The 26679-nt window shown below is 46.4% G+C and overlaps 1 protein-coding gene and 1 non-coding gene across 2 annotated transcripts in view; both read left to right on the forward strand.

Moving 5' to 3' along the window:
- The first annotated feature begins 545 nt into the window (after positions 1-545).
- Positions 546-627, forward strand: TRNAL-AAG (transfer RNA leucine (anticodon AAG)). Its single transcript has one exon. It is a non-coding gene; the product is annotated as a tRNA-Leu (tRNA).
- Positions 628-743: 116 nt separating this feature from the next.
- The window catches only part of POLR3E (RNA polymerase III subunit E), a 37303-nt gene continuing 11367 nt past the window's right edge, over positions 744-26679 (forward strand). The window contains exons 1-16 of the mRNA XM_014610819.3: positions 744-851; positions 3559-3634; positions 4841-4891; positions 9277-9354; positions 11650-11765; positions 13721-13803; positions 14790-14897; positions 15824-15873; positions 16208-16327; positions 17381-17466; positions 18697-18741; positions 18826-18917; positions 19834-19954; positions 23720-23801; positions 25320-25379; positions 26324-26481. Of these exons, the coding sequence (XP_014466305.2) occupies positions 3599-3634; positions 4841-4891; positions 9277-9354; positions 11650-11765; positions 13721-13803; positions 14790-14897; positions 15824-15873; positions 16208-16327; positions 17381-17466; positions 18697-18741; positions 18826-18917; positions 19834-19954; positions 23720-23801; positions 25320-25379; positions 26324-26481 (1286 nt within the window). The 5' untranslated portion in view covers positions 744-851; positions 3559-3598. The remainder of the gene's footprint in view (positions 852-3558; positions 3635-4840; positions 4892-9276; positions 9355-11649; positions 11766-13720; positions 13804-14789; positions 14898-15823; positions 15874-16207; positions 16328-17380; positions 17467-18696; positions 18742-18825; positions 18918-19833; positions 19955-23719; positions 23802-25319; positions 25380-26323; positions 26482-26679) is intronic.

Here is a 26679-nt window from a genome sequence, read left to right on the forward strand (position 1 = left end):
GTGTGGTCTGTGCACTGCCTCCAGGAGACTTTCTGGCCCTCTACCCATGGGCATGAGCCTGCCCCTCCCTATGCCCCACATCCAAGTGTAGCCAGTGGTGCGCACTCCCTGCGCCTCAGTTTCCCCCAGCTGCAGAAGCGCTGGCAAGAAAGAAAGGACAGAGCCAAGGAGCCCTTGCATGTGAGCAGCACCCCAGGTAGCACACCCTGTTTCCCTTGAGTGTTGGTCCTGGGGGGCCCCCGGCTCTGCTCTGCCCCGTGCACAGAGGTGGGTCTCCAGCTGCCGCGGCAGAGCGCGGGTAGAGGCGCCGCGGACGAAATGCAACAAGGCCCAGGCTGAAGTTAGCAAAACTCGGGATCACAGCACAGCCTGGGGGCTGCAAGGGGACGGAGGCAGCAGGGGCACCGGGGAAACCCGGACAAGCTCAGGCTCTCTCAGCACAAGGGGAAATGCGGACAAACGCCGGTGGGGCAAAGCCTTGGCCACGCTGGCTCTAGAAGATAACACAGAGATAAGTGGGCCGCAGCAGACAGCCCCATCATCTGGGTAGCGTGGCCGAGCGGTCTAAGGCGCTGGATTAAGGCTCCAGTCTCTTCGGGGGCGTGGGTTCGAATCCCACCGCTGCCAGAACATTTTGTCCCTGCGCTCTTTCCCGGCCGCTCCGCAGCGCCGCCTGCCGGCCCGGCCCGGCCCGGCCCGGCCCGGCCCGCCGCCCGCAGCATTGTGGGTAAAAGGAGGTCCGGCCGGGCCTCCCACGTGTCTGCCGGAGTGGGAGCAACATGGCCGCCGCCTGAGAGCGCCCCGGAGCCGCACCGCGCTGAGGGGCCACCGGCGCCCGCCGCTCCCCGCAGGTAGGGATAGGCAGGGCCGGCCGCCGGGGCCCGGGGCGGGGCCGCGCCGCAGGATGGAGATCAGGCCCGGCTGACAGCGCCGGGCCGGGGTCCGCCGGATCCAGGCAGCGCTGGGCGGGGGTCGGGAGCCTGTCCCTGACTGCGGGGCTGGTCCCGCTTTTGGGACGCTTATTTCCCCCTGCAAAAAAATAAACATAAAAGCAGGGCCCTCGCCCCGCCAGTGCCCTGGGAAAGTGCTGCGGGGAGATGGAGGCCTCGGTGCCTGCCTGGCAGCCGGCTCCCTGGCTCAGGCACTGCTGCATCCTGGCTCACAGCAAGCCACCTCCGTCCTCCCAGCAGCATTTCTGCCTCCGACCCTCGTTTTGCCCCCTGCCCTCCCACCCTGCCTGGCATCAGGGTGCCGCGAGAAAGTAGGTTCTCCAGTTACCAAAAATGAAATTAAAAAAAGGTTTTGGCAGCAGGGAGTGGCAGGGTGCAGGCCGCCCCACCTGGGCCACAGGCCACATGGTGCCTGCTTTCCCTGACTCACTGACCAGGTGTCCTGGGGTGTGGCGGGGTTGTTTTCACCCCTAACGTGGTCACTAGCAGGGAGTGAGCGGAAGGGCCCGAGGGATTGTGCACGCCGCTACACAAATGCCGAGGCACTGAAAAGAGGTGCTTGCTTGATGAGGGACCTCCTTAAATCCCTGTAGCAGGGTCTGCCGGGCAGAAGTTACAGCACCCTGTGATGGGAGCCTTGCTGCACAACAAATCCCTGTAAGCTCCTTGGTCATTAGCAGGAAGTCCTCTTCCAAACCTGTTCATGGACAGGCCTGGTAAAGAGCCTGGTAAACATCATGTGGAATTGCCTTTCAGGGGCTTATGGAAAGCCTTTTAGCAGGCCCCGAGTTGCCGGATGCTAGCCAAGCCTGAGTTAAACAGGAGCAGCACCGGTATTTAGATGTGAAGCTCTTGAGGCAAACCTGGACGCTGCAGGAAATGATGCCAGTAACTCAGAAGGTGGCAGTCTCCCTTCGGTCCTGGGAAGGAGCCAGTGGATCAGTGGGACAGCGGTTCTCGGCCTTTTAGTACTGTGACACATGGCACTGGGAAATGTTTTGGGTTTCTCCCTATGTGTCCAGGGACTTCAGGAACATCTCCATGTACCCACAAAAGCAGAAATGTGTTACAGTCTCGGTGTTGCAGGGGACACTGTGCTGTTGGAGATGCTGTTTTTCAGAGAGACATAAAACAGGAGTCTTTGTTTTCTGATTGCTCAAGATCCCGAGGCTCACTTTTTGGGATACCCTAATATCCTGGCTCTGGTCATCTTTTTGGGTAGCTGGATTATATCTCTGTAAATGCTACCTGCAATTTCTGTTGGATATGATTTTTTTTTCACCTGTTCTAAAGTAGCTCGTGTTGCTGTCTGCATGTGTGTATCAGTGTCACATGTTCTCTCAGTTTAATTGACCAATAATGATTGGCACTTCTAGCCCCTTTTATGAATCCAAAACTGATATAAGACGACTTTGTGCTATCTATTCAGTTACAAATCAAGCATATTTATTTATATATCTCAATTTTTTTCTGTTATTCTTCTACTGTTCATGTATTTCTTTCTTCCTTTACTATATTTCTGTTGAAAAGGTTTCATACAGTTCTGTTTTTGTGTCTTTGAAATCCTTGAGTTTAGTTTAGCTTTCTTCACTATGGAAAGTTGCTTTTATGAATGTTATAAAACTGGTTTTGGTAACGATGCTTCCTCCCTATATGCTTCCTGCCTGTATTAGAAGTACTTCTAGTCATCTTTTAAAGGAATTGGAAAATTACTGGCACTTCTAATAACCAAGGGGTAGACACACAAAGGAACATCATGTAAAATACAGAACCAGTCCTTAGAGCAGGGACCAGAATGAGGGCCTTCTCCCGGCCCAGCAGTGGTCACACCAACACGCTACAGTCCTTCTGACTCTGGTTCAGTGAATCGTTAACTTTTTTCTAGAGAGTGGAACAGTTTTAAAAGGAGGGCTTGAGTGCAGCCTTTCATCAGTGTCCTGTAGCCTGGTAGTTAGGAAATGACAAGTACAAATCCCTCCGGGAATGGAGAGAATTTAACCTTGGTTTCCCACACCCTGGGAGAGGGTGTCCCACAACCACTAGGCTGAATCAAGCTCACTGCTTCCTGTTTCTTACAGCCCTGATCTCAGCAGTTGATACTGTATTTCCCTTGGCACTGTATAGCACGTAGTAAGGAACAGTCCTTGCCTTAAACAGTTTGTAGTTTAACTAGACCAGGCAGACAAAGAGTGCCTGCTTCCCCTGTTGTGAAGGGCAGAGTGAATTGACCAGGGCAGTGGAAGAGTTTGGGCTACAATCCAGTGTTTCTGAATCCTAGGCTAGGGTCCTTGTTATGGCAGTGCAAATCGTGCAATTGGATGGGGCCTTGAGCTGGTCGGAGCATTATGGTTATGGTGAACAGTAGAGACTGGCCAGAAACTATACAAGGCCACCCAAGTTAAGTGCCACAGCCATGCACCAGGCTGCTTCTCCTGTGATGCTTCTGCAGTTAACCACGCCTGTCACAACTCAGACATCTCTGGACTAAGTCCACAGCCAAGGTTCTGCTTTCCCCTGGATGGCAGCCCGTGAATACTCCTGTTCAGTAAGGGCCAGGGAACTAACTTTCACAGCCCAGGCTTGATGTGGTATTTTTCTTCTCTTTCAGATTGTGCTAGAGAGCCCAAGACAGCTTTTACCATTCTAGCATGGCAAATGAAGAAGATGACCCAATTATACAAGAGGTAGATATACACTGGACAACTGTGTACCTTTCCTCATATTTAGGTTTCTTAGCTTTTGGCTCTCCTGAAAGAATATCACTGAGCTGAGTTGCTGTCTGATGGTCAGTAAACAATAGCATACAAAAGATATGAGGATTCGGTGCACAGCCTGCATTTTCTCTGATCAGTGGCAAGTCATGCTCCGAGCCAGCATCCAGAAACTAGGCCATTGTCACTGTGTCCATTTGGTGGATAAGTTGAAGCCCCAGATTTGTCAGTCGGACATCGTTCATGTACACTAAAGTTCCCTTAGGAAAGTTAGAAGAGCTTTAAATAGAAAGAGTGAATTTTTTCTTTTTTTTTTTTTTTTGGATTAGAAAGGGTATAAACACAACATGGCTGGTGCATGTGTTTACTGCTCCTGATAAAAGAAACAGTTGCCTGTTTCCAGTCTGAAATGAAGACTGGACAGTTTTGCTTTGAAGAGGATTGTCAGGTGCCAAATAATTGCTACAATATACTACTGGTTCCTGATACAAATCCCCACACACGCCGATTGTTGGGTGTTGGAAGGAGAAGCATTGTAAGACCTTTTTGCTTGGGCAGGCCTTCAGCTGGCAGGGTTAAGTTTTGGAGCATTGGCTAGGGAGCTTGTTAAATTATACATGGTTTAATCTTAATATTTTTATCTGTCTTTACAGTAAAAGCCAAGTACTGTATTTACTTGAATCCAAGATAAGGTTTTCTCCCTCATTCAGTATGTTATCTCAGATTTCAGGTACATACAGGAGAGGCAGGTGGCTGCTGTGGCTCTAACTCTGGCCCCAGCCTGGGCCTGGGGTTGGAGCGAGAGCATCTTCCCTGACCCCCTCGTAGCTTCTGCTCCCCCTGCCGTCACCTCTGTCCCTGCCTCTCTGGCTGGAGCTGAAGTATGAGGCTTACACCAACCCCACTGAGAGCTAGTTCCTTTCTCTTTGATCAGATGCATTTCCCACCTTGCTTTGGGAGAATCTGAATTTCAGCCAAATATACTAGCTTCTGTGTCATGTCCTGGCAGAAGTAGACACCCCTTTGATTCTTAAATGAACATTCTCAAAGAGCAGGTTTGCACAAGGCTCACAGACCTGCCCAGAGTTTGTAGCTAATTTCTCCCCAGGCTAGCGATTTTCAGTGGTACTCAAGATACAGCTTCCTATCCAGTGAAACTTGTTTCTTTTGTTTTGTCAGATTGATGTGTATCTGGCCAGAAGCCTGCTGGAGAAGCTCTATCTATTTCAGGTAGTCACATCTTTATTTTCTTTTAATCATTTTTTTTTTTTTAAGTATTGTTTTACCAAGCAGTAACTCCTCTTAACATTACTGTGGATCCCAGTCTTACAATTTGTGGGTGATGTTGGACACCATCACTTGTTAAGTTCTGGACACTTAATTAAGCAAATGAAGGTGTTACTCCTCTCTAAATCCAGCCCAGGGAAAGGATTTTGAAGGTGACAGGTGATTTTAAACAGGGTACTCACTTGCAGCCCAGTGCTACCCCTCCGAAAAAATAAATGAGCAGACTCTTCAGTTAAACTGGAAACCGCAGGACTGCGTTAATGATAACAGACAGCAGCAATATTTACAATAATTGCAAGATTATACGCAATGATAAACAGGGATCTGGGTTTTCAATTTCCCAAGGAAAAAAGGAGAAAACCGAGGGTTCCCTGTTTTTATTGGAGAAAACACAGATTTCTCTTTTTAGCAGAGAAATCTGCAGATTCTCCACTTTTGCAAAGTGCTCTTGCAGGCTGTCACTGCTCCAGCCTACAAGAGCCGATTGCAAAAAAGGCGGGAAACCCCCAGCCCTGGCTGGAGTGGGGAGGGCAGGGGGCCTGAGCCTGAGCCTCTGAGGCAGCCAAGGCCAGGCTCAGGCTCACACTCGCCCTTTACTCCTGGAGCATGGAGGTAAGTGGGGCGTCAGACAGGGCTTAGGAAGATATGGTTGGGGGCTGAGGGAGCAGGGGGTGCTGCTGGCCCCCTGGTGGCACATTGCAGCTGGGAGCAGGGCCAGGGGGTGAGGGCAGGGGTGCCCCTCTGCGGGGGGCTTTGCAGGCAAGTGATGTGGAGCACAGGGTGGTGGTGCCCACCTTGTGCGGGCCGCACACGTGCCGCCTGGCCACCTGCCCGGGGGAGAGAGGCTGGCTTGCGGCCGGAGCAGAGCTCCGTGGCCAGCTCTGCAGCCATGGCAAGGGATGGGGGCGCGGGGGGGGAGGAGGCGGGGGCTTGGGCTTGCATGCGGCGCTGCCACTTACCTGGAGGGCCGTGATGGCAGTGACAGCTGCTGCCTACAAAACCTGTCGGCATGGAGCTGTTCCCAGAGCTGTGCGTGGGGTCACCACTCTGCTGCTGCTGCCCAGCAGCCTGCTGCACGGCTCTGAGCATGGCTCCGGAGCAGCAGCATGAGGTTTTGTAGGCAGTGGCTGTCACCGCCGTCACGGGCCTCTAGGTAAGCAGCAGCAGGCGCTGTGTGCAAGACCCCCCCGCCACGCCCCCCTCGCCATCCCTCGCTGTGGCTGCAGAGATGGCTACAGAGCTGTGCTCCAGCCGCATGCCAGATTCCCCCTCCCCTGGGCAGGCGGCCAGGCAGCATGTGTGCAGCCCACACATGGCAGGCACCACCACACTGCACCCTGCATCTCTTGCCCACAAAGCCCCCCACAGAGGGGCACCCCTGTCCTCACCAGCTGTGATGTGCCACCTGGGGCCGTCAGCACCCACCACTCCCTCAGCCCCCGACCATCTTCCCTAGCCCTGCCCCACAGCCCCCAAGTCCCACATACCTCTAGGATCCAGGGGCAAAGGGTATGGCTCCACAGTGGCAGTGCTTGCCGGTAAAGCCCGTCCCCCCCACCCTGCATGCAGCTGCCACCACCCTGCACCTCCACAGAGCCATGCAGCCAGTTGCGGGGCATGCTGCTGTATGCAAGCCCCCCATTTCACCCCCCAGCCAGGCAGCCCGTATGTGGCCCGCACACAGTGGTTGCCACCACACTGCTGCTGCCATGCCCTGCGCCTCTTGCCCATAAAGCTGTGCAGGTGGCCTTGAGATGGTAGCGCAGGGTGCAGTGGCAGAGTTGGGGTGACGGCCTGCATGTGCAAACCTCCTGTCAAGCTGGCCGACGTGTGTGGCCCACAGAGTGGCACCCCTTCCCTCACCCCCTGGCCCTGCTTCTGTGAGTGGGCATGGGGGCACATTCCCCTTCTTGATCTACCCCCCAGCACCTTCCCTTTCCCCTGCCCTGCCCTGCCTCTTCCCCCCACACACACTTACCTGCTGGGGTGGGTGTCAGAGTCTGTGTCTGTGGGTCTGGGGGGTTGTTGCGAGGGGCATCAGGAGGGCTGTTGAGACTGTTGGGGGGAGTGTGGGGCACCAGCAGCACTAGGAGGAGCTGTGGGGGGAGCCTTTAATTTTTATCACGGATTTTGGGTTTCTAATCAGAGAATTTGCAGTTTTTAATCAGAGAAAACCAGGATCCCTGATGAGTAAGAAAATGAGAGAGAGAGCAGAATGCAGGCTGTCAGTCTGAGAGCTGCACACAGTTACACTAAGCACATAGACCAGAGCCTGGCTTTCACAGGCTCTCTGGCTCTGTGCTTACAATGAGAACTGTACTAATTCCCCACCTTCCCAGGAGATCTTCCCATCTCTAGGGTACTCTCTCTCCTTCAATCCAGGGAATAGGTGATACATTACCACAAGAGTGTTGGCCTGCTGTCACGGGTCCTGGTTTGTGGTTGCACTCCCAGAGGGATCGCTGTGGAGTCTTGCTCTACCTGAGATGCACAGTCACCTCCAGTTGCTCTACAGACACTAAACACTCACAAAACACCCGTAATCTCATCTAGTCTCAGTCTCACTAGACCTAAGCAGTCTGTCTTCAGACGCAGGCTTCAGACTCACAAATCTCTCAACCTCAGAGACACAGATTCTCAGCACATACACCAGACTCACGCAAGGCACACAGACAGCAGAGCTCTGAGATTTTGAGCCCTTTTTAGCCCTCAAAATCAACCCAACCATGTCTCCAGGGCGCCTGCCATTCAAACACTCATACAGCTGGTGCTTCCATCAATCTTCATGTTGAAACAAATTTATTACTTTTCACACTTCTGACCAGTCATCATTCACTTTACATCGGGGAATAATGGTCACCACTTTTGGCACCAAAATCCCTGTTGCCGGGTCTCTACTGTGCGTGCTAATATTATATGTATTTAGGATCAGCCTGTCCTCAGGTAAAAGTTCGCTGCAGAACCTTTACCTACAGGACTCAAGGTTTTAATGTTACATCATTATTGTCAGACTAGCTAGGCCGGGGACGTGGCAGCAGCGTGCACGCTACACACTTGCTAGGTACTTTTCTGTAGGCACTTTTCTGTGTGCCAGCTGCAGTTGGAGCAAGAGGTTTTTCACTGCTGGGGATGTTTGGTGAACTTCCCAGTGCATTAGCTTTCCTGGGAGTGCAGGTCTGTCTAGACCACAGAATAATTGGACCTCTCCAAGTGCCTGAATTAGGTGGGTCTGGATAGGCCTCAAGCACTCAAAGTATGTATTCATATTACATGATTGTCACAAAGTGCAATGGCCAGTGATGGCAATAGGCTGCTGTTAACCTCTCTCTACTTTGCTTCAACCAGTGGCAGGACTTTGCTGTCTGCAGCCATTATCTTGTTTAAACTGTTTTGCTAAGGCTACAGTTTCTTGTCTGTGATCTGTATAAACGGCTGTCTAAGTGTTCCCTCCCCAAATTTATTTTAAGTAAGCATAATATACTTTTAACATAACTTAATTAATACTGGTAACTAAAACATGACTTTCTGTGACCCACATTAAGGCCTGTTGAGTCAAATGCAGATGCAAGAATGCTGGTAAAGGAAAACAGCAGTGGGTAGTGAATTGTTTACCTCCTACTGCAGCTATTTCTCCCTCCCGTCTTAAAGACCTTTGCACTCTTTGCTTGTGAAGTTATTCATTTATATGTTTGTTTCTTCAGCCATTTAATTTGGCAGTAATGCTTCAGAGATTTATGCCCATAACTTGCATTAATTGGAATTATCTGACCTGTCCTCTATATTGTAGGGAAAAGAAGAATCAAGAGAGTAGAGTTTTAATGTGCCACCTCTGCCTCTGAATCCATATAAGCTGTTGGCCAGGTTGTTTATATTTCCTAGGCTTCACTTTTCCTGTCTGTAAAATAGAAATAATAGTACCCACTTTTGTAAAAGCACCTGGGGGTTATGCAATGCAAAGTTATGTATAAACTTAAAATCTCATTATGGTTAAGTGATAAATTTCCAACAAATTAATACCATTGGGATCTGATTTCTGAAAATGTAGATTCTGGGCAATCTCTTTCTATGAGTAGGTACATTTCCCTGTTTTCTGGCTTCTTGAAGTTCATTCAGTTGGCAGTCTGCTGGTGGCTAGAGCAGAGGGCCAGGGAATGGGGATCAGTATTTTTGGGTCTGATCTGTGTAATGACTCAATGGGTCAGTCAAAATCATTTATTTTCTCTGCACCTCAGGAAGTGGTTGTGCAGAGTTGAGGGTAGGGAAGGGTTTGGTTAATTGACTTCTGTGTAGTGCTTTGATTGACGGACACTGAAATGTTTGTTTTCTAGTATCCAATTCGTCCCTCTTCCATGACCTACGATGATGTGATGCATCTGTCAGCAAAAATAAAACCAAAGCAGCAAAAGGTGGGTGTCACATAAGACTGATTTGAAACTCTTGCTTTATACTGGCTGTGGAGTGCTGCAGAAGAACAACAAATTGTACTATTAAGCTGTTGTTGGGAGTACAACAACTTGTGGGACCAGATCTCTTGGATTAGTGACTTTCATTATGCCTGAGAAATAACATTTAAGGGAGCTTTTTCTGGCAGGGATTTTTTGTTGACAATTAAGTTCATGATGCAGTAATGGAGAGGATACTTCTTTGATATAAAAATCCTAAAATCACATGTAGAGCCATTGTAGCCAAGCACAGGTGATACAGCTGGTTCAGCTCTGTGGATGTTTGTGCCAATAATCCAAGTTTTAAAATGTTTTCAGTGCCACTGTGATATTCAGAGAATGGCTGAGTTTTGGTAATGTGCTCTGTGCTAAGTTTTTTGGCATCAGCAGAGGACTTGATTCTGCTCTTGCTTATTGTGCTGGCTTAAACCAGCATATAGTAGTGTAAGTGAGGTCAGAGTCAAGCATGAAATGAGTGAGAGGGGCCTTTAGACAGGAGCTTCCCAACTCAACGATCTTGATCAAGGTCTAGTTTTGCAAGCATCTTTTTGTAGCTCTCCAATTGAAAGCAGAGAGAAAGCTGTTTGTCTCCACAGTTATCCCAAATCTCATAATAAGCTGTTCTTAAACTTATAAATGGGACTTCTGAATTTGACCAGTTGGACATTTCTATACAAAAAAAACGGAATTGGAGTTTACCCAATAAATAACCAAAAGACACCAGAAATCATTACTGAATTCTATTGCCTTCACCCCTTTTGCAGTACTGTTTCTCTGTAGATGTTGCTTTTGCTCATTGACTTGTCTCTGTCAATTTGAGCTTGGCATTTGCAAGCTGCTGAAGCTACAGGGTGACAGCAAATTCCTGCCTCGTCAATAGGGAGGGCTGTACATGGGTGTAGGATTTAAAACAATACAGAATCACTAACGGCAGATGCAAGTCAGATATGCCTTGTCACATAAAAGCCCTGCTATGATCTGGCTGTGATCATCAGGATTTAATTGTGGAAGATGGCAAAGAAAAGATCCCGGAGTGCAAGTTCTGCATTTATGATGCGTGTTGTCTCTGGAAAAACATCTGGAATTGCAAAACATTGCAATCTAAACCCCATAGAAACCTGAAAGCCTGCCGGGCACATTTAGCACTGTGGCTCATTTGATGATTACTAATTCTGTGATACAGGTTGAAAGAAGAATGTTGAAGATGGATGTGACATAGGAACTTATAAGGGCTTTGGCACCATCCACAAGTGGGGGATGTTTCGGTTCTGTGTTTTTCCTATAACACAAATGTAAATTCCAAGCAACTCTGCTCATGTCTGCAGTCTTGCTCCAGTATAAGATTGGAGTTGGGTTTCTTACCTCCAAATGGAGCACAAATACTGCATCGTTTATTGTGCTGCTTTGCCCAAGTGCTGGGGAAATGTAGATGTGGCTTCATTGTTTCTGAATGGGCCTAGAGCAGGAGGAAGGGATGGGTTGCTCTTATATTTGATGGACAGCACTGAACAACTTGAGACTGACAAGATAGTAAAGAGAAAATTTAGCAAAGCTAGGATGGTTGTCCTTTCCTGTTCCTGCTCCCCTCTCCACCCCCTGTTTGAGCTAACAGAAAGGATTTAGACTGTTTTCCCATACTAAATTCCCCAGGAAATTATGTACCTAAATCTCATGGGCAAATTTTAAAATACAAACATTATGGCTTAGATGTTATTCTTGGACATCAGTGTGCATTAATGCCAGTGGGAATTACACAACTTTATTGGCCATAACCATGCACCTAAATGTGTATGTTGTGTTGGGAAGAACTCTCTGATACTATTTGCTGAAGGAGATGCTTTGCACTAGAATTGCTGACATGCTTAGCAGGGCAGGGGCATCCAGAACTGAGCATCCTTTGTTAATTGCCTTTTCTTTTTTAATCTTGTCACTGTTGATTTTAAAAGTAGGATTCAGAATCATCCGAGTCTCTTTGCAGCACAAACAATATACTTAAAATACTTTTCAGTAGGAATCCTGATCACTGTTATATCTATTGTTGATATTGATGTAGAGGTTCAGAATTATACCCTTAGTTCTTCAGATATATGCATATGCTTAAACTTTGCATACAGTTTATGTGTATGAATAGTCCTTTGAACAAAGTTGATTGTACCTTTTATGTTAGTCTTTGCAGAAAGAGCACTTAAGTTTCGTTGTAGATGAAAAACGATTATGTTTAGCTAATTATTGGTGCTTGCTTATTTTATCAATGATTAGGTTGAACTTGAAATGGCCATTGATACTTTGAATCCCAACTATTGCCGCAGCAAAGGAGAACAGATTGCTCTTAACGTGGATGGGACCTGCACAGATGAAACCAATACATATTCCTCGTAGGTATCACCTTTGCCTTAACACTCTTGTCAATTAAGGATCCAGATGGATCACCAAGATTTTAGAGAAAGGTCAAAGTAAGCACAAGTTCAGTCTTGAGGAGAAATGAGGATGTTCGTTGCTGAGACTTTCAAAAGTAACCCATGATTTTTTTTGGATTGGTCAATTTTTGGGTGCCCAGCTTTTGAGACAACTTTAACAGGAGCTGAATTTCAGGAAGGGTTGAGTCTCCATCCCTACTTGTGTGGAAGGCCAGCCTTTGTAAAGTGCTTTAAGTTGGGCACCCAAAAATCTCCAGTCACATTTGCTAGTATCTGGTCAGTGTATTTTGAGCTTTGAGACAGTCAACTTAAAATATAAGTCAGTTTTAAAAACATTTCAAGTAGTATCTGATTGTCTGTCTGTCCCTGATCCCCCTACTGATTCTTGTGACTTTGCAGCACCGTTCCCTAATTTTTCATGTTCTGTCCTTCCCCTCCCTCCACCTCACTGTGCAAGATCCATGCAACCACCAAAGAATCTGACAAACTTTGAATGTGACTGTTTTCATATGCTAAAATATGCACAAAATAAGCTGAGAGAAAGTGACAGATACTTATACTTGCAGTAATCTGAGAGCTGCTTGTTCCTTTAGCTGTAAAAATAAAATTCAGGCATATGTATGATGGTTAAGTTTGGGGAAAGTTCTCCTAGAGGAAATGATTTCCATTTGGCTCAGATAAGCATGACTTCCACCCTAATTCCCCCCCTGATTCAGCAAAGCATACATTTGAATCTAGGGAAATACGTAGGTACTTTCATGAATAAGGATATCTTTAAGGACCTAAAGAGTGCTTAAATATTACATATTAATCCAATATTAAATGTTAATTGAGCAGTTTATATGATTGGATCATATGTAGTTAGTAATGTAAATGAATAAGCTCTCCTAGAGGAAGGATCCAGATAGCAGGTGTCATAGTTCTCAAGGTAGTTAAACATCTAATCTCTCCATCTCTCTTGTAGTTTCTTCAAGGGCACCAGACTTAGTTCTTGGTCCCTAGCCATCATCTTCCTCAGATTGAAATCCTGCCATCCATACCCTCTAGGTCAGCAAACTGTTATAGTACACTGTGGTCAGCTCAGGAGTCTTGCTTGAATTTTTTAGCCACTGGGGCAATGGCAGGCTTTCAGAGCAAAGTAGTGATTATTTGGGACCAAAATGTTTCAGAGAAAACAGACTATCCAACAGTAAAAGCGGCTGTCCACACCTTGCTTACCCAGGTGGTAACCTATCTTCCCTGTACAGACCTAGGCAGATCAGACATCGCTCTAGGGCAGAGTGTCAAAGGAGAGTTTCATGTCCTCGATCCTCTTAGGCGTCTTCAAATAGGTCAAAGCAGTTTGTTTCTTCCTGGAGGGGAAGAGGACAACCTTAAAAAAAAACTAGATAATCTCCTTGTTTCAGCATTGGGAATTTGCTGTAATTCTACTCTGGCTTTAGTTCTTGCAGGAAGCATTCCTTTTCGTACACATGGAGCCAAGAATGTGGGGTTGCTTGGAAGCCCATAAAAGTACATATAAGATTCATACAGTAGTTTCTTACCATTCTGTAGCATTCATCACAGTTGGCTGCCTGTTCCAGTGTCACATGCTGTAGAGTGAAAACCAGCAGGGCATCTCTGGATAGTTGGGTACCAACCTCTCAACCCTTTTGAAAGCACTCCAGACTGGATGAATCCATGATGCAACCAGTTTTGGAGACAGAGCTGTGACTGCTGCAGTCCACAATGATTAATGTAATTAAATAAAGGGGCAGAGTGCCAAGTCAACAAATTTGCTGCATGTGTAACTTACAGTGATCTAAAAGGTTAATTATTTCATTTTGGAAATCAGCAATAGCTCTGCTTCAGTCTTCCCATTCTTACCTGTTGTTGTCGCCCAATGTAATCGCATTGTTTTACTTTGCTTACAGGAAGCTCATGGACAAGCAAACCTTCTGCTCTACACAGGCTGCCAGTAATGTTTCCCGCTATGCTGCTGCTATCTATAGGAAAGGTGATTTTTGTTTTTCTCTTTCACCCATTCACCCAAAACAAAACCATTTTTGAACGTGCTGGGTGCTTGAAACAAGACAACTATGTTCTTTGTCTTAGCCTTTATTTTTATTTAATGGCTGTTGATTCCTAGACACACATTGCTGTAGCGGATAATTTTAACTATTAGTATTTCAAGGTCTTTGGGATTCCAGTGAGGAATTGTAGAGATGGTGTAAATGAGGCAACAAAGCTATTATAGCTTTTAGACTCCACTGATACCCTACCAAAACTTATAACCCAAAACCATGATTGTTTGTGGGGCAATTTTTTTTAATATTAGGCATAATAAAAAACATGCCCATCTCGTTCTGTAGATTCTGGGCCTTTCTTTGTTCCTCCAACTCTTTCTTACATGATATACTAAAAAGGTGTAGGAGTAGTGATGTGTTCCAAAATGTTTCTGGGATTTACATTATGGATTTGTGATGTCACTTTATTCTGCTTGCTTTTGTCATGAAGGCATAAATAATCGTGTTTGATGTAGGAGGCCAGGGGCTGCTCTAAACTTTTGTTTCTGTGCAAACAGCCATGTATTTTGGTCTGGAGTTTAGGGTGATGTTATTTAGAAGAGGGCTTAGGACAGCAAATTCTGATGTAGACCAAGATTATGCTGTAAATTGGGCAAGGCTTTTGATGCTGAATCACCAGTCAAGATTTGACTCAACAGCACTGACTTCCCAGTGTGTGTCAGAGAATTAGTCTGATCAGCTGACCTTATGAAACATACACTTTCTTGAATAGTAAATACCTTACCAGGAGGGTTCTCCTTGTAAAGGTTGGGTCATGTGTGAACCAGAAAATGACAGATTAAACTGCCTAAGCAGAATGGAACTCATTTAAAGTTAAAATTCATCAGACTTTTATCTTAAATTGGAACGATGACATTGCAAAGATGTGGTGAGGAAGACTGTCATCCTGATGTACTAGAATTGTTGTGTTCTATAGGGGAACTTCATTTAACTCCACTGCATGGAATTCTACAACTGAGGCCAAGTTTCACCTACTTGGATAAAGCTGATGCCAAACACAGGGAGAGAGAAGCTGCTAACGAAGGTAAGCGCTTGATGAGTTTTATTTTCTCTGGAGCAGTGAGATTCAGGTTCTCTTTACAGTTTTAAGCAAATGGCTTTTTGGAGCTGAAGAAAGGCTGAATGTGTTAGAATACTATCGTAATGGTTGGTTCACAGGAAATAATTGTTCCTTTTAACAGTTGGAAGAAGAATTAATGGTACGTAACTTAAAACAGCGAAGAGCTGGTTGGCAGAATATTGTAGTGACTAATAATATTTAGCAATTTTAGCCCTTTTTTCAGTGTTGCATAAATATTAACTCATCCTCCCCAAACCCCTGGGAGGTAAGTACTGTAATGAACCTGCAGTCACCCAGGTATACAGTTATCACTGCTACATATCACAGGCACTTGGCAATTAGCTAGAGCAACAGGGTTTGAACTTGGTCCTTCTAGCTCCAGAAGCATCAGGCCGTACCGTTAGAGCTAGAGAAGAGTTTCCATTAGGCCCTTTGACCCAGATTTGTGCCTAAATCTGATTCCATCCAGTAGTGGGCGGTGAAACGTAAGCAGTAGTCAGTTCATTAGTGCTGAGATTCAGGTCTCTTGTCTGTTACAAGAGAATGCAAAGAGTGTAAATGACGTACATAAAGTTATTGTGAGTGTGAACTTAGTTCCCAGCTCTATTGCAAGCTTCCTGTGTGCCCTTTGGTACAGTCCCTTCATTTCTTTGTCTCTCAGTTCCCAGGGGAATTATTACAAAATCTGGTAGGGATATCATGATGACAGCTTGAGGTACAGTGCTGGGACCATACTAGTACTGAGACAGAGGTGGGCTAAAAACTTGGAGCTGGTGAGCTCATGGTCCACTCACTCTTCTTAACTGGGGCTCTCAGTTATAAATTCTGTTTTGGCTTCTTCATCTCAATCGTTTTTTTAAAATCTCATTTTCATGTCTTATCTTTGACAGGTGGTGATTCATCTCAGGATGAGGCTGAAGATGATGTCAAGCAAATAACTGTATGTCTGAGATTCCTTTTTATGGTCGTTCACATCAGAGCATAATAATTAATAATAATCTGAAAAGGTTAAAAATGTCAGTAGTTGGTTCACAGATACAGCTCTGCTTGTTAAGATTGACCAGAAGTAGACATGTGAGATTCTAAGGAAGGGATTGTTTACGGGGGAGCTTCTAGTTCAGTTGGCTCCTACCTGTTGGGACTTTTGGCATTAGGTTTATTTTGTTATTCACGTAGCAAACAAACTAATGGATAATACTCTATGCAGGGACAATGTGAATGAGAGTTACAGCAAGAGTTTTGAAGCTGTAGTTAACGGTGACCAAATTTTCTAGGTAAGATTCTCCCGACCAGAGTCGGAGCAAGCCCGCAAGCGACGTGTTCAGTCCTACGAGTTTCTGCAGAAGAGACAAGCTGAAGAGCACTGGGTCCATCTGAATTATTATGGGTTAAGGGTAAGGCTCGGGTGCTATGGAGTCCTGCTCTCTACTGAATTTTCACTTGGCTCGGGAGAATCTAGAATCCAAACCGCACGGTGGTGCTCGTGTCTGAAATCCACTTCAGGCCTTTACTTATGGGTTGTAAAGGGGTTTGATAAGAAATTACTTAGGGGCATTCAGCTAGTTGGGTGGTGGGAGTCCTGTATAAATAACAAAGTGTAACGATGTCAAAAGATTGTCAAGGTGGTCATATTGTGGTAGCTATGATGGCCTGGGGAATATGTGAGTAACGAGACTGTTGAGGTAATATCTTTTATTGGACCACCTTTAGAGTTGGGAGAAATGTTTGCTAAGCTTGTGGGTACAAAATACCCTTCCTCTAGTCTGGGAAAGAAAGAAATACAGCCTAAGCCACAGCTGGCCAACTTAGCAGGCAGAGGCTGCGCCAGTAGGAGCCAAGGCCCTCTGTCTCCACCACAACTGCAACCTCCCCTGGAGGTGCATGGGCAGGCAGTTCTTTCTACCACCACTGCACTGCATGTTGGGGCAAGTGGGCAGTTCCCCCTCCCACCACCTCCTTAGCTGTGGGTTATCCCACTGTACCATGCTGTGGGCTGCACTGAGTTTTGTCTCCCTGCCCTGCCCCTGGGGGCAGGAAGTGAAAGCAGGAAGGAAGGGGGAACCTGAAGACCTCTGACTGCAGAGTGATGAGGGGAGCAATGGCCAGGAGCCTTGGATTAATCCCTCATGGCCCTCGGGCCACCAGTTAGACAGCCCTGTCCTTAAGCTAAATACCAGTTAGAGCAGCCACCTTCATTGTGTTAATGAATGAAATTGCCTCAACCTGGAAGTGAGCAGTGAACACATGAGGCAGAGAGAACTAGTCCAGAAAGCTTTTAAAATCCTACAAATGTATGCTTTCCTATTTTGCATGAATGTCAGTGCAGCAACACTTCTCTTAGCCAGGGGAGATACTTAGCCTTGGATTGGAGTCACACTGGAGACTATGAGATTGAAGAGTTCAGTTTCCTGCACATTGTAATGCATTTTTTGTATTGCCTCTTTCAGGACAGCCGTTCTGAACACGAGCGCCAGTATTTATTCAGTCAAAGTCATGGCATGGCAGAGAACACTGAATTAATTAAATCACCCAGGTAAAACCTTTGGCAATTATATTATGTCTGGTTGTGGGGGAGGATGGTAATATAACATATGTATAATATTTTATATAAATGTAAAAGTCTTCATGTGTATACTCACATATATATGTCTGATTTGTATTCTTAATGTATTCCATAGATTCTAACAGCAAGGAAATAGACACTGAATAGACTGTTGTCAAGTTGTGCTGTTTATTATTTGTATTTAATTTCAAGTCTACTTCATGTGAAATTGGAGGATTGCAGATGCTGCCAGGAAAGCCTTAAAACCAAACCAAAAACTATTTTTATTTCAAACGTAAAAACCTCAAGCCAACAGGTTTCATTTCATATCAGATTTATACAACCTTTTATGATTTTTAAGGGAGGCCTGAATGACTCAAGAGTGACTGTTTTTCACCTTCAGATTTGTTTCTTGGTGACAGCAGCTCTGTGGAGAAAGGTTGAGATAATGTGTACATGAGTGTGCTCAGGGGATAATTATGTGGCTTTGCGAGCAAGGCCCAAACAATAGGAAAGCAGCAGGTTGCTGTCTTTCTCTTCCTCTGTCTCATGGTCTTGGTGGCTTATTTTTTATATTTCTGAACAGTGTGAGCTGCCATAAAATCTTAGGGGCAGAGTTTGTCCCTATTTGCAGTGGAGGGGATGAATGCATGGGTAGAAAGGGGAAAGAATCTGGCATTGTTTGCTGCTCTCTGTCTTGGCCAGTTCCATGGCCCCTGTCGCTGCAGCCAGGGCCGTCCGTAGGCGAGGGTGAATCGGGACAACCAGACCTAATGTGACTGGCCCGTGGTCAAGCAGGAAGGAACTGAGGTCAGGTTGCCCAAGTACCAGGCCAGCATTCTAGAATCTGGTCCCGGCCCCAATCTGGTGCTAACATCAGGAAATGTATGTAGGAATGTCGATTGTTGGTTCTGGAAACAGAAGGAATTTAGTAATTTGGACTTCTCACAACAGACTAAAAATAATAAATGGCTATTAGTAAATAGACTCAGCTGATAGAATTACTGTCTCAGCATTCATCAGCACTGAATTTGATTGAAAAAAGAATAAACAGTCTTTATAGACTAATATTTGCCTTTAGGTTCCATGCAAATAAGATTGCACAGAACTTAACGGCAAATATTAGTCTACAAATAAGGTTGCACTCAGGAGGAAATGGTTGTACTTAACCCTGGAGAATCTCTTCAAGCATTTGGTGATGATGTATTTTCTTTTCCTTAGTGAATACCTAATGATGCTGATGCCTCCGAGCATAGAGGAAGAAAAGTAAGCATTTGTACAAAATGTTCAGACCTCATATTGGCTGGCTGATATCGTTCATTGGCTATAACTATGTCCGTTTGTTTGCAGTGACAAACCTGTGGCTCCAAGCAATGTGCTTTCTATGGCACAACTGAGAACTTTACCACTTGCCGATCAAATTAAGATACTGATGAAGAATGGTATGTAGTTTTTTGATGTTCCATTTATGCACTCTTTTCCATGTTCTCTAACTAATCTTTTTTTTTCTTATGGTGGCACTGTTTGTGCTGCCATTCAACAAGCAGTTTGGGAATCTTTCTCAGGATCAGTGCCAGGTTATTAATCCTCACCCTTTCCTTACTGCTCCTGCTGATAGCTTCCACTGCCTTTTTAGAAGGGTAGATAAGTGAGAGGGTAGAGCTGACATCGGTGTTTTGGACATTGTATGTAGCCAGAATACTCCATTCTAAGATTGAGCTTGTTGGTTCTTGGACACACCTGCAATTGATCCACTCCTGGCAAGTGGAATCAAAGCACAGATTTTTAAACTCTGAGGTTAATACAGCAGCATGCTGTTTTTGCAGTCCTTCTCCAGCATGTGTTCAGTAATACAGGCCTCTTTGCATGTTGTCTGAGACAGTGTCATCCCATCTTTCTGGAGGTCCTGACAGTCTGAGGACAGCAGATACTAAACATTTTACCTCGTGGCCTTCCAGACTTGTTGAATGACTTCCAATCTGTTAAAAAAATTCAGAATATTCAATATTAGCAAAGGTGTTTTCTTGTATTAATTGGGTTCATTTAAGATAATTAACTTTCACATACTATTGCCTAACATTTTTAGTGCAGATGTAGACTGACTGAATTGGAACACTTCTTCTAAAGCCCTTTTATGTTTTTAGAAGCTGTGCAGTATTTTTTCCTGTTGCTTTCAGTATGAGCATATGGGAGTCTTAATGCATTTTTTTAAAGAAATGGTGTGTTTAGATTTAGAAGAATATATCTCCTATGAGCCATTCTGGATAGAGTGGGATACAAGCCTAAAGAATAATAATGATATATTTGAAGAAATCTTTAAGTAACAGTTTCACCTTTTTTTTTTTTTTTTTTCCCCAGTGAAGGTCATGCCTTTTGCAAACCTTATGAGCTTAATGGGTCCTGGGATTGATTCGACTGCAGTTTTACGTTGCATACAGCAGGTGGCAATGCTGGTTCAGGGAAACTGGGTGGTGAAGAGGTATGGTTTCTGTTCTTTGTTGCTGTCAAATGTTAACCTTCCTGTTCAAAAGTGGATCAGAGCAGGGGCCGTAAAATGCTGCTGCTGTAAAGCTGCTGAAAGCAAAGTGTGCGCTTTAAAATCCCAAAATGACTTGAACAAAAACATAATTAAGATTCAGGGGCTTTTTTTCTATGGTGCTTTCTAATGCAGGATTCAGAAGGCTGATGTCAGATGATCTGAGCTCAGCCTGTCCCTTATTTCAATCATGCTGATCTGTGATAAGATCTTACTTGGGTCTGTACCAAGTCATTTGAGTTCCTTGGTGTCCGCCATCTGTGAGACTAAAGTCCTGAAACTTTCCAGAGAATCATGCCGAATGGGAGCATCTGTAGCGAAAGAAACTAGGCCTGTGCGAATAGGGGAGTATTCAATTTGGATTTGACCGATTCGAAGGACAGTAATATGATTTGGCCGAATCGGCTTTGGAAGATTCGGCACTAATTTGGAGAGGTTCGGTGTTTCGGATTGGCTGGGAAGAGGCAGACACAACCAGTTGGCTACAGGTTCTCCTGTGGCTTCTCTGGCTGTGCCTGCCTGTCCCAAGGTTGCGGGGAGCCACAGGAGAAGCCCCGAGGGCTGCCCTGCCTGGCCCCATCCCCTGCCTGGCCCTAGCCTAGTCCTGGCACTTAAAAAATAATCCACACTCATCAGCTCTGGCAGCGGTGATTGGGGCCTGTGGGTGCTTGTGGCAGAGCTCCCACCACACAGTGCCAGGCAGTGGGGGGCAGCAGGGATCGCCTGCATTGCGTGGGTGCAGGGCACTGTGTGCTGTCTGGGAGCTGGGGCCACTGGGGCTGAGCAGTGCTGGGCTCTGGCTAACTGCTGGAGCCGCCTCAGCTTCCAGACAGTGTGTGGCGATCTGCCAAGCCGCACTGCACCCGTGCCACGGGTCAGCTACAGTGTGTGTCAAGCGGGGGGGCATCCTTATGCCCCTCCCCACTACCCCACGCTGTGCAGGGGGGTCTGTCACAAGCACTTAAAGGCCCTGATTGTCACTGCTAGAGCTAGTGAGTATGGGGCTTTTTTTTAAAGTGCCGGGAGGCTGGGTTGGGGCTGGGCAGGGGGCTTCTCTCGTGGCTCCTCCTGCTGTGCCTGCCTCTGCTGTGGTGGGGGGAACTATGCCCTGCAGCCACTTGCCCAGCCAGGCGGGGGTGTGATGCATGATGCAGGTGCAGCTTGCTCCGGGCAGTTGCAAGGCATAGCCCCTGCTCCCAGCATTGCCGTGCTCACATCAGTGCCCTGATGTCACTGGCCCCCTTCTGCCTGGAGCAAGCTGTTCCCGCTTCCCGCCTCCCCCCCTGCCCCGGCTGGACAAGTGGTAGCAGGGCAGAGCCCCTGCTCCCAGCGTTGCCGTGCCTGCATCCCGTGCCCCGCCACCCTGGCTGGGCAACTTGTCCCAGCCCCAGTCCCTCCCTCCCCCATGTCCCTTCCCTCCCCCAACAGACTTACCAGCTAGAGGCAGCTGTGTCAGCTGCCTGTTCAATATATGGCCAAATCTCCAAACCAGCCGCATCTTTTCCGAAGTGTTTCCGAATCGATTTGGATGCTTCACTTCGCTTCAGAGCTTTTAATTTGTCTCCCAATTTGATATGGTTTCAGAGATTCGGTCCCTGAATTGGGCTGAATCTCCTGAGAGTCAAATCAGCTACCAAAGCTTTCCACAGCCCTAAAAGAAATCTCCAGTGAAATTTGTCCCTAATCAGTCTTCTCTATGTTTATTGCTGGTGGGTGCTGGAAGCTGCCTTCTGGAGGGATTTTCCCATTTGCAAAATATAGAGTGAGGGTGCTAGGTGTACTGTGCATGTCTAACACCCTCCCCTTTAAGAGTCCAGGGCCGAGCAAGCAGTATCACTTTTGCCCAATGGAATATTGCATACTGAGAGCATGTTGTGTCTATTTTATTGAGTCAGTCATGCCTACTCAGCACTAGTCAAATTATACAGCTTCACTAGTAGCAGTGAACCTCTGGAACAAGTTTTGCCTGATATTATCAAGGGTAACAGCTGCTGCCTGGATAGTGTCTGTAGCCAGCCAAGCACACTCTCCCCTAAATGTTTCCCAAAGGGATGCCATAAGCAGGCCAATGTTGTACACAAGCTCCCAGAATGATGGCACAGGGGTGGTGTAGCCAGTTTTGTGTTGCTAGATCTGTGAGGATCTGAGCAAGATCTGTGAGGCCTGGGATATCTCAATCCCAGAGAGAAGGCTGAATGCATTCATGAGTGCTGAAGGGAGAGTCGCATCATTGATGTTACAGTTCTTCCTCTTGCAACAGACCAGAGTTTTGCAATACAAGATAAACCTAATAGACCGGATCCAGACATGCAGGCACATGCAGTTTGTGGTGCCACAAACCTCTTTGCAGTGCCACATACTGCATGTGTTACATGTTAAACAATGTCTGGTGCTGCTTATTTGCAGTGCTGGGGCAAGATTTGCTACTGGAGTTTCCCGATAACAAAAAAAAAAGAAAAAAAAAGAAAAAAAACCCTGGGGGGAAAAAAAAGCAGCACAAAACACACAAAAAGTGCCACGTACCAGGACAAATGTGGAGACATGGGAGCAGGCAGCCTAGGACTGCCAGCTCCCCCATCTCCACGGGTTGTGAAGACCCTGTGCCCCAGCCAGTTGCTCCCCAGCTGGCTGAGGCTCAGTGTGCCTTGAGGAAGCAGGCAGTTCCCAGGGCTGCCTGCTCCCCCGTCTCATCTCAAGGCACACTGCATCCCAGGCAGCTGGGGAGCAGCTAGCTGGAGTGCAGGGTGCCTCGAGACAGGGGCTTCATGTGCCTCAGCGTGAGGGCTCCACAAAAGAGCCCTTGCACTCAGGCATGCAGAGAGGGGAGCAGGTTTGCTTGCTCCCCCATCTTGAGGCACACTGCACCCCAGCCAGTGAGGGAGGGGCTGGCTGGAGTGCAGGGTGCCTCCATGTGGGGAGCATGCAGAGATGGAGGAGCAGGCAGCCCATCTCCATGTGCTGCTTCCTGGCTGGCTGGGGCCAGAATGCCTCAGCATGGGGGCTGCCTGCCAGCTAGCCCCATGCTGAGGCACTCTGTGCCCCAGCCATCCCCCTTGCAGCACATGGAGCAGTGGGACAGTTGTCCCACTGCAAACCACACGAGCAGGGGGCGTGCAGTGCAGCTCACAGTAGCGGCACAAATTTGTGATGCTACTATTTGTGCTGCTGCAAATGCACACCCCTGCTTGTGTGAATACAGTCATAGAGTCTTAAACCAGGTGGGTTGTTCTGGTCTTAAACCAGGTGGGGTGGGGGCGGGTTGTGTGCTACATAAAATGACACTCCAGCTAGCAGTGATCATGGGAATTTATAGACAGCAAAGACTGAGATCCCTGGTGATGATGGACATAATTCAATTAGTCGTGCAGCCCAACATGGTTATTGCTGCAATCCCTGGCCTGGCTGGCCCCAAGGTGGATGGGCTGAATAGCATAAAGCAGGGCTTACACCTGTATAGCTCCTGTCTTGCCGAATTACGCTTTGCCCATGTTTCATTAATTTAACTGCATCAATGAACCTCCTCCAGGGAGAATTCCCTTGATGTGAACACAGCTTTAAGTTCATTGGAACTTAAGTGCAGACTGCAAATCACACTGGATGAAAGATCATAAATGGGCAACAGAAGGCACATCTGCTGTCTTAAAAACCCTCATCAATAATAATTAGTTGCAATGCACAATAGCTAACAGTTTTTTCTCTAATTCACAGCGATGTCCTCTATCCAAAAGACACTTCCAGCCCACATAGTGGAGTCCCTGCAGAAGTGCTTTGTAGAGGGAGAGACTTTGTTGTAAGTACAAAAAGTGCTAGTGTATGTGTTGTTATTGCTCAAATGAACTCCAGATAACATTTATGTCACTGGCCACATCCTTGCTAAACTGTACTGCTCTCTTCTGACCGGATGTGTGTTCCATCGAAGAGAGAGCTCTGAATTACTCTAAAGGATTCTCTGTGAATGATTTAAGAGAGTTGCTTGGTATGTAGATTGACACCAGTCAGTCAAGCAACAATCAGAATGGCTTTGTTGTCTTAAACTGTTAATCCAGCATGTTTTTGTCAAGCAGTGACTTCACGTGCAACATGAAAGAGCTGCTAGACTTGCACAGAGATTAAACTGCAGGATGGAACAGACTTTGTTTGGTAATTTGTGTTTAGTCCTTACGAACACTGTAAGGAGAATCATTCCCTAGGTAGTGAATGCTCCTTATATTGATCATAAGGACTAAGTACAAATTGTCAAGAACTGGAGAGATACTAGCATGTTTGTGACCATATCGTTTGCCTGTAAGGTCTGATCCTCTCCTAGTTTGTACTCTCCATGGAGTACATAGCTCTTAAATTGTGTTGGGCAGTTGGCAGCTGTTGGTTTAGGATCTGTTAGAGCTCCTGTGTGATTAGCGCAGACAGCAGTTACAACTGACTTTGACATAGCTAGATTGCAGTCCAGCATGCTTCTGTTTGAGAGATCTGGATTCAGGTGTAACCCAGTGATTCATCTTCCGTGGAATTTGGGGAATTAAGTGATGCTGGAGTGTTATGAGTTGAAGCCTTGTCTGTTTGGAGCCTGCATATAATTGTAAGAAAGGACACACACATAGCCTGCCCAGGTGCTTATCATTTCCACCCTAAGCCTTGGTAAATCAGAGAGCAGGAATGGGGCACAAAGCCAAGAGGCTTTCAGTTCCCTCTCAGCCCTTCACAACGTAGTGAAAATTAAGGGACCTTTGCCTGTGAGAGCTGAGGTGGGAGACAGTGGCCCTAAAAGTGGATTTTAAGCAGTTGTGGTATCATGTACTGGTGGAGGGTATATGTAACCCACTGTTGTCTACAGTGTGTAGATGCTACTATACTAGGTGTTGCAGAGAGGCCTGTGGGAGATGGTGGGAGTCCTACAGTAGCAGAGGGTGTAAATGTAACTAGTAGTGATGGCTGATGGAGACTTCCTTAAGAGGAAGCCAGGGTTTGGAGCAGAATGCCTTGAGTTCTAAGCCAGTTGATGCCTGAAAGTCATAGCTGTTTTTCCAGACCCTCTCTCTCTCTTTCCTTTTTGTTAACCAGGCTATAAGTACAGCTCTGGCCATGGCTTAACCAAGGCAAATCTTGGATCCCCCAGAACAGCTGCTTTTTGTTCAACATTGTCGACAAGAATAGAGTAGGCTAGGGTCGGGTCTACCTTACCTCAGTTAACCATGGGCCCTACTGAGAATTGCAGCCTCTGCTTCCATCCTCCTGGTCACCAACAACATGAACTCATTCTTCAGTAATGCAGCTTACTAAAATGTGTCTCTTCCCCTTTGCTTGCCTCCAGATGTGGAAGTTTACACAGGATCGCTGGGTTGTGCGAAAGGAAGTAGCTACAGTTACCAAAGTGAGTGACAATTTTTTCTAACCTGGAGGTTTGTGATAAACGGATGGGGTGTTGTCAACAGCCCCCTTCATGGCCAGCTGACCTAGATGCAAGCCGTTCGTTGAGCAGTTCTCACGGTGGCAGGGAGCTGTATTACTGCTGACTGCGGACATTACCTCACACATCTCATTACTAACTTAGTGCTAACCTAGGGCATTTCTGCTTGGGGGTGGATGTGAGTAGCCGGATTAACCAGAGCAAATGGAAGGCAGGGCAGAATCAAAACTGTGAGTGTCCTAAAGGGAGGATGGTGGTTAATTACTTAGGAGTGACTTGGGTAACTGACTCCTCCATCATCTGCTCAGGCATTTAAACATCAGGCAAGTAAGTGGGAAGAGGGGAGTGGGAAAAGAACTGCAAATGTTTTAAAAAGAAATAATATGGCAGAGTGGAATTCAGCTGAATAATCTTTCAACATGTAAGATCATGTTATGCTTTGCAAGCTGTGGCGATTGGTGTGTTATACCCAGCCTCATGACCCATGGCTGACACAAGCCACCTCTGGGCTTTTAACAGCACCTAACAACTTCAAGCTTAGGGAGTCTCCACATCCAAGGAGGCTTAGGGAGGTAGCATGGAATTATCCTAAGTGGAATTAGCTTTTGCAAAAAGCTCTGTGAGATATTTAACTGTTGCAGATGGCAAACCACCACTTGACTTTAAGTCTCCATTGAAATATGGTTCTTTTGCCATCCTGCCAGGAGGTGTTGATTTGGTACTGACACCAAGGGAAGATTATTTCTTACTGAATTGCCAACATGTTTTTTGGAAGTCTCCCAGCTAAACCTTAGTCCAGTCCAGCCCAGCTCTGCCTAGCTTGTGAAACTGCAGCCCAGTGGTCTGTAACTGCAAACATGTTGTTCATGTGGCTTCTGTGATCAGTTTTACTTTTTTCTTTCTTTCAGCTTTGCCCAGAAGATGTGAAAGACTTTTTGGAGCACATGTCAGTTGCAAGAATAAACAAAGGCTGGGAATTCTTGCTTCCTTATGACGAAGACTTTGTTAAAAAACACCCAGATGTGGTTCAGAGGCAGTACATGCTGTGGACGGGCATTCAGGCCAAGTAAATGACTTGCTTTCTTTTGGGGAATAAACTAAAAATATACAATGAAGAAACTATCCCTTGGCTATGTAGATGCTTGCAGATGGTTTGATTTGGTTTTCCTCTTAAAGAAGCCAACTGTGGTATGATTTATAGTTTTGTGGCTCCCAGCTTCACTAAGCCTCTGAAGTCCTCTAAATTCTTTGGCTTCTGAAAATC

The sequence above is a fragment of the Alligator mississippiensis genome, chromosome 13, assembly GCF_030867095.1.
Source record: "Alligator mississippiensis isolate rAllMis1 chromosome 13, rAllMis1, whole genome shotgun sequence".
Lineage (NCBI taxonomy): Eukaryota > Metazoa > Chordata > Crocodylia > Alligatoridae > Alligator > Alligator mississippiensis.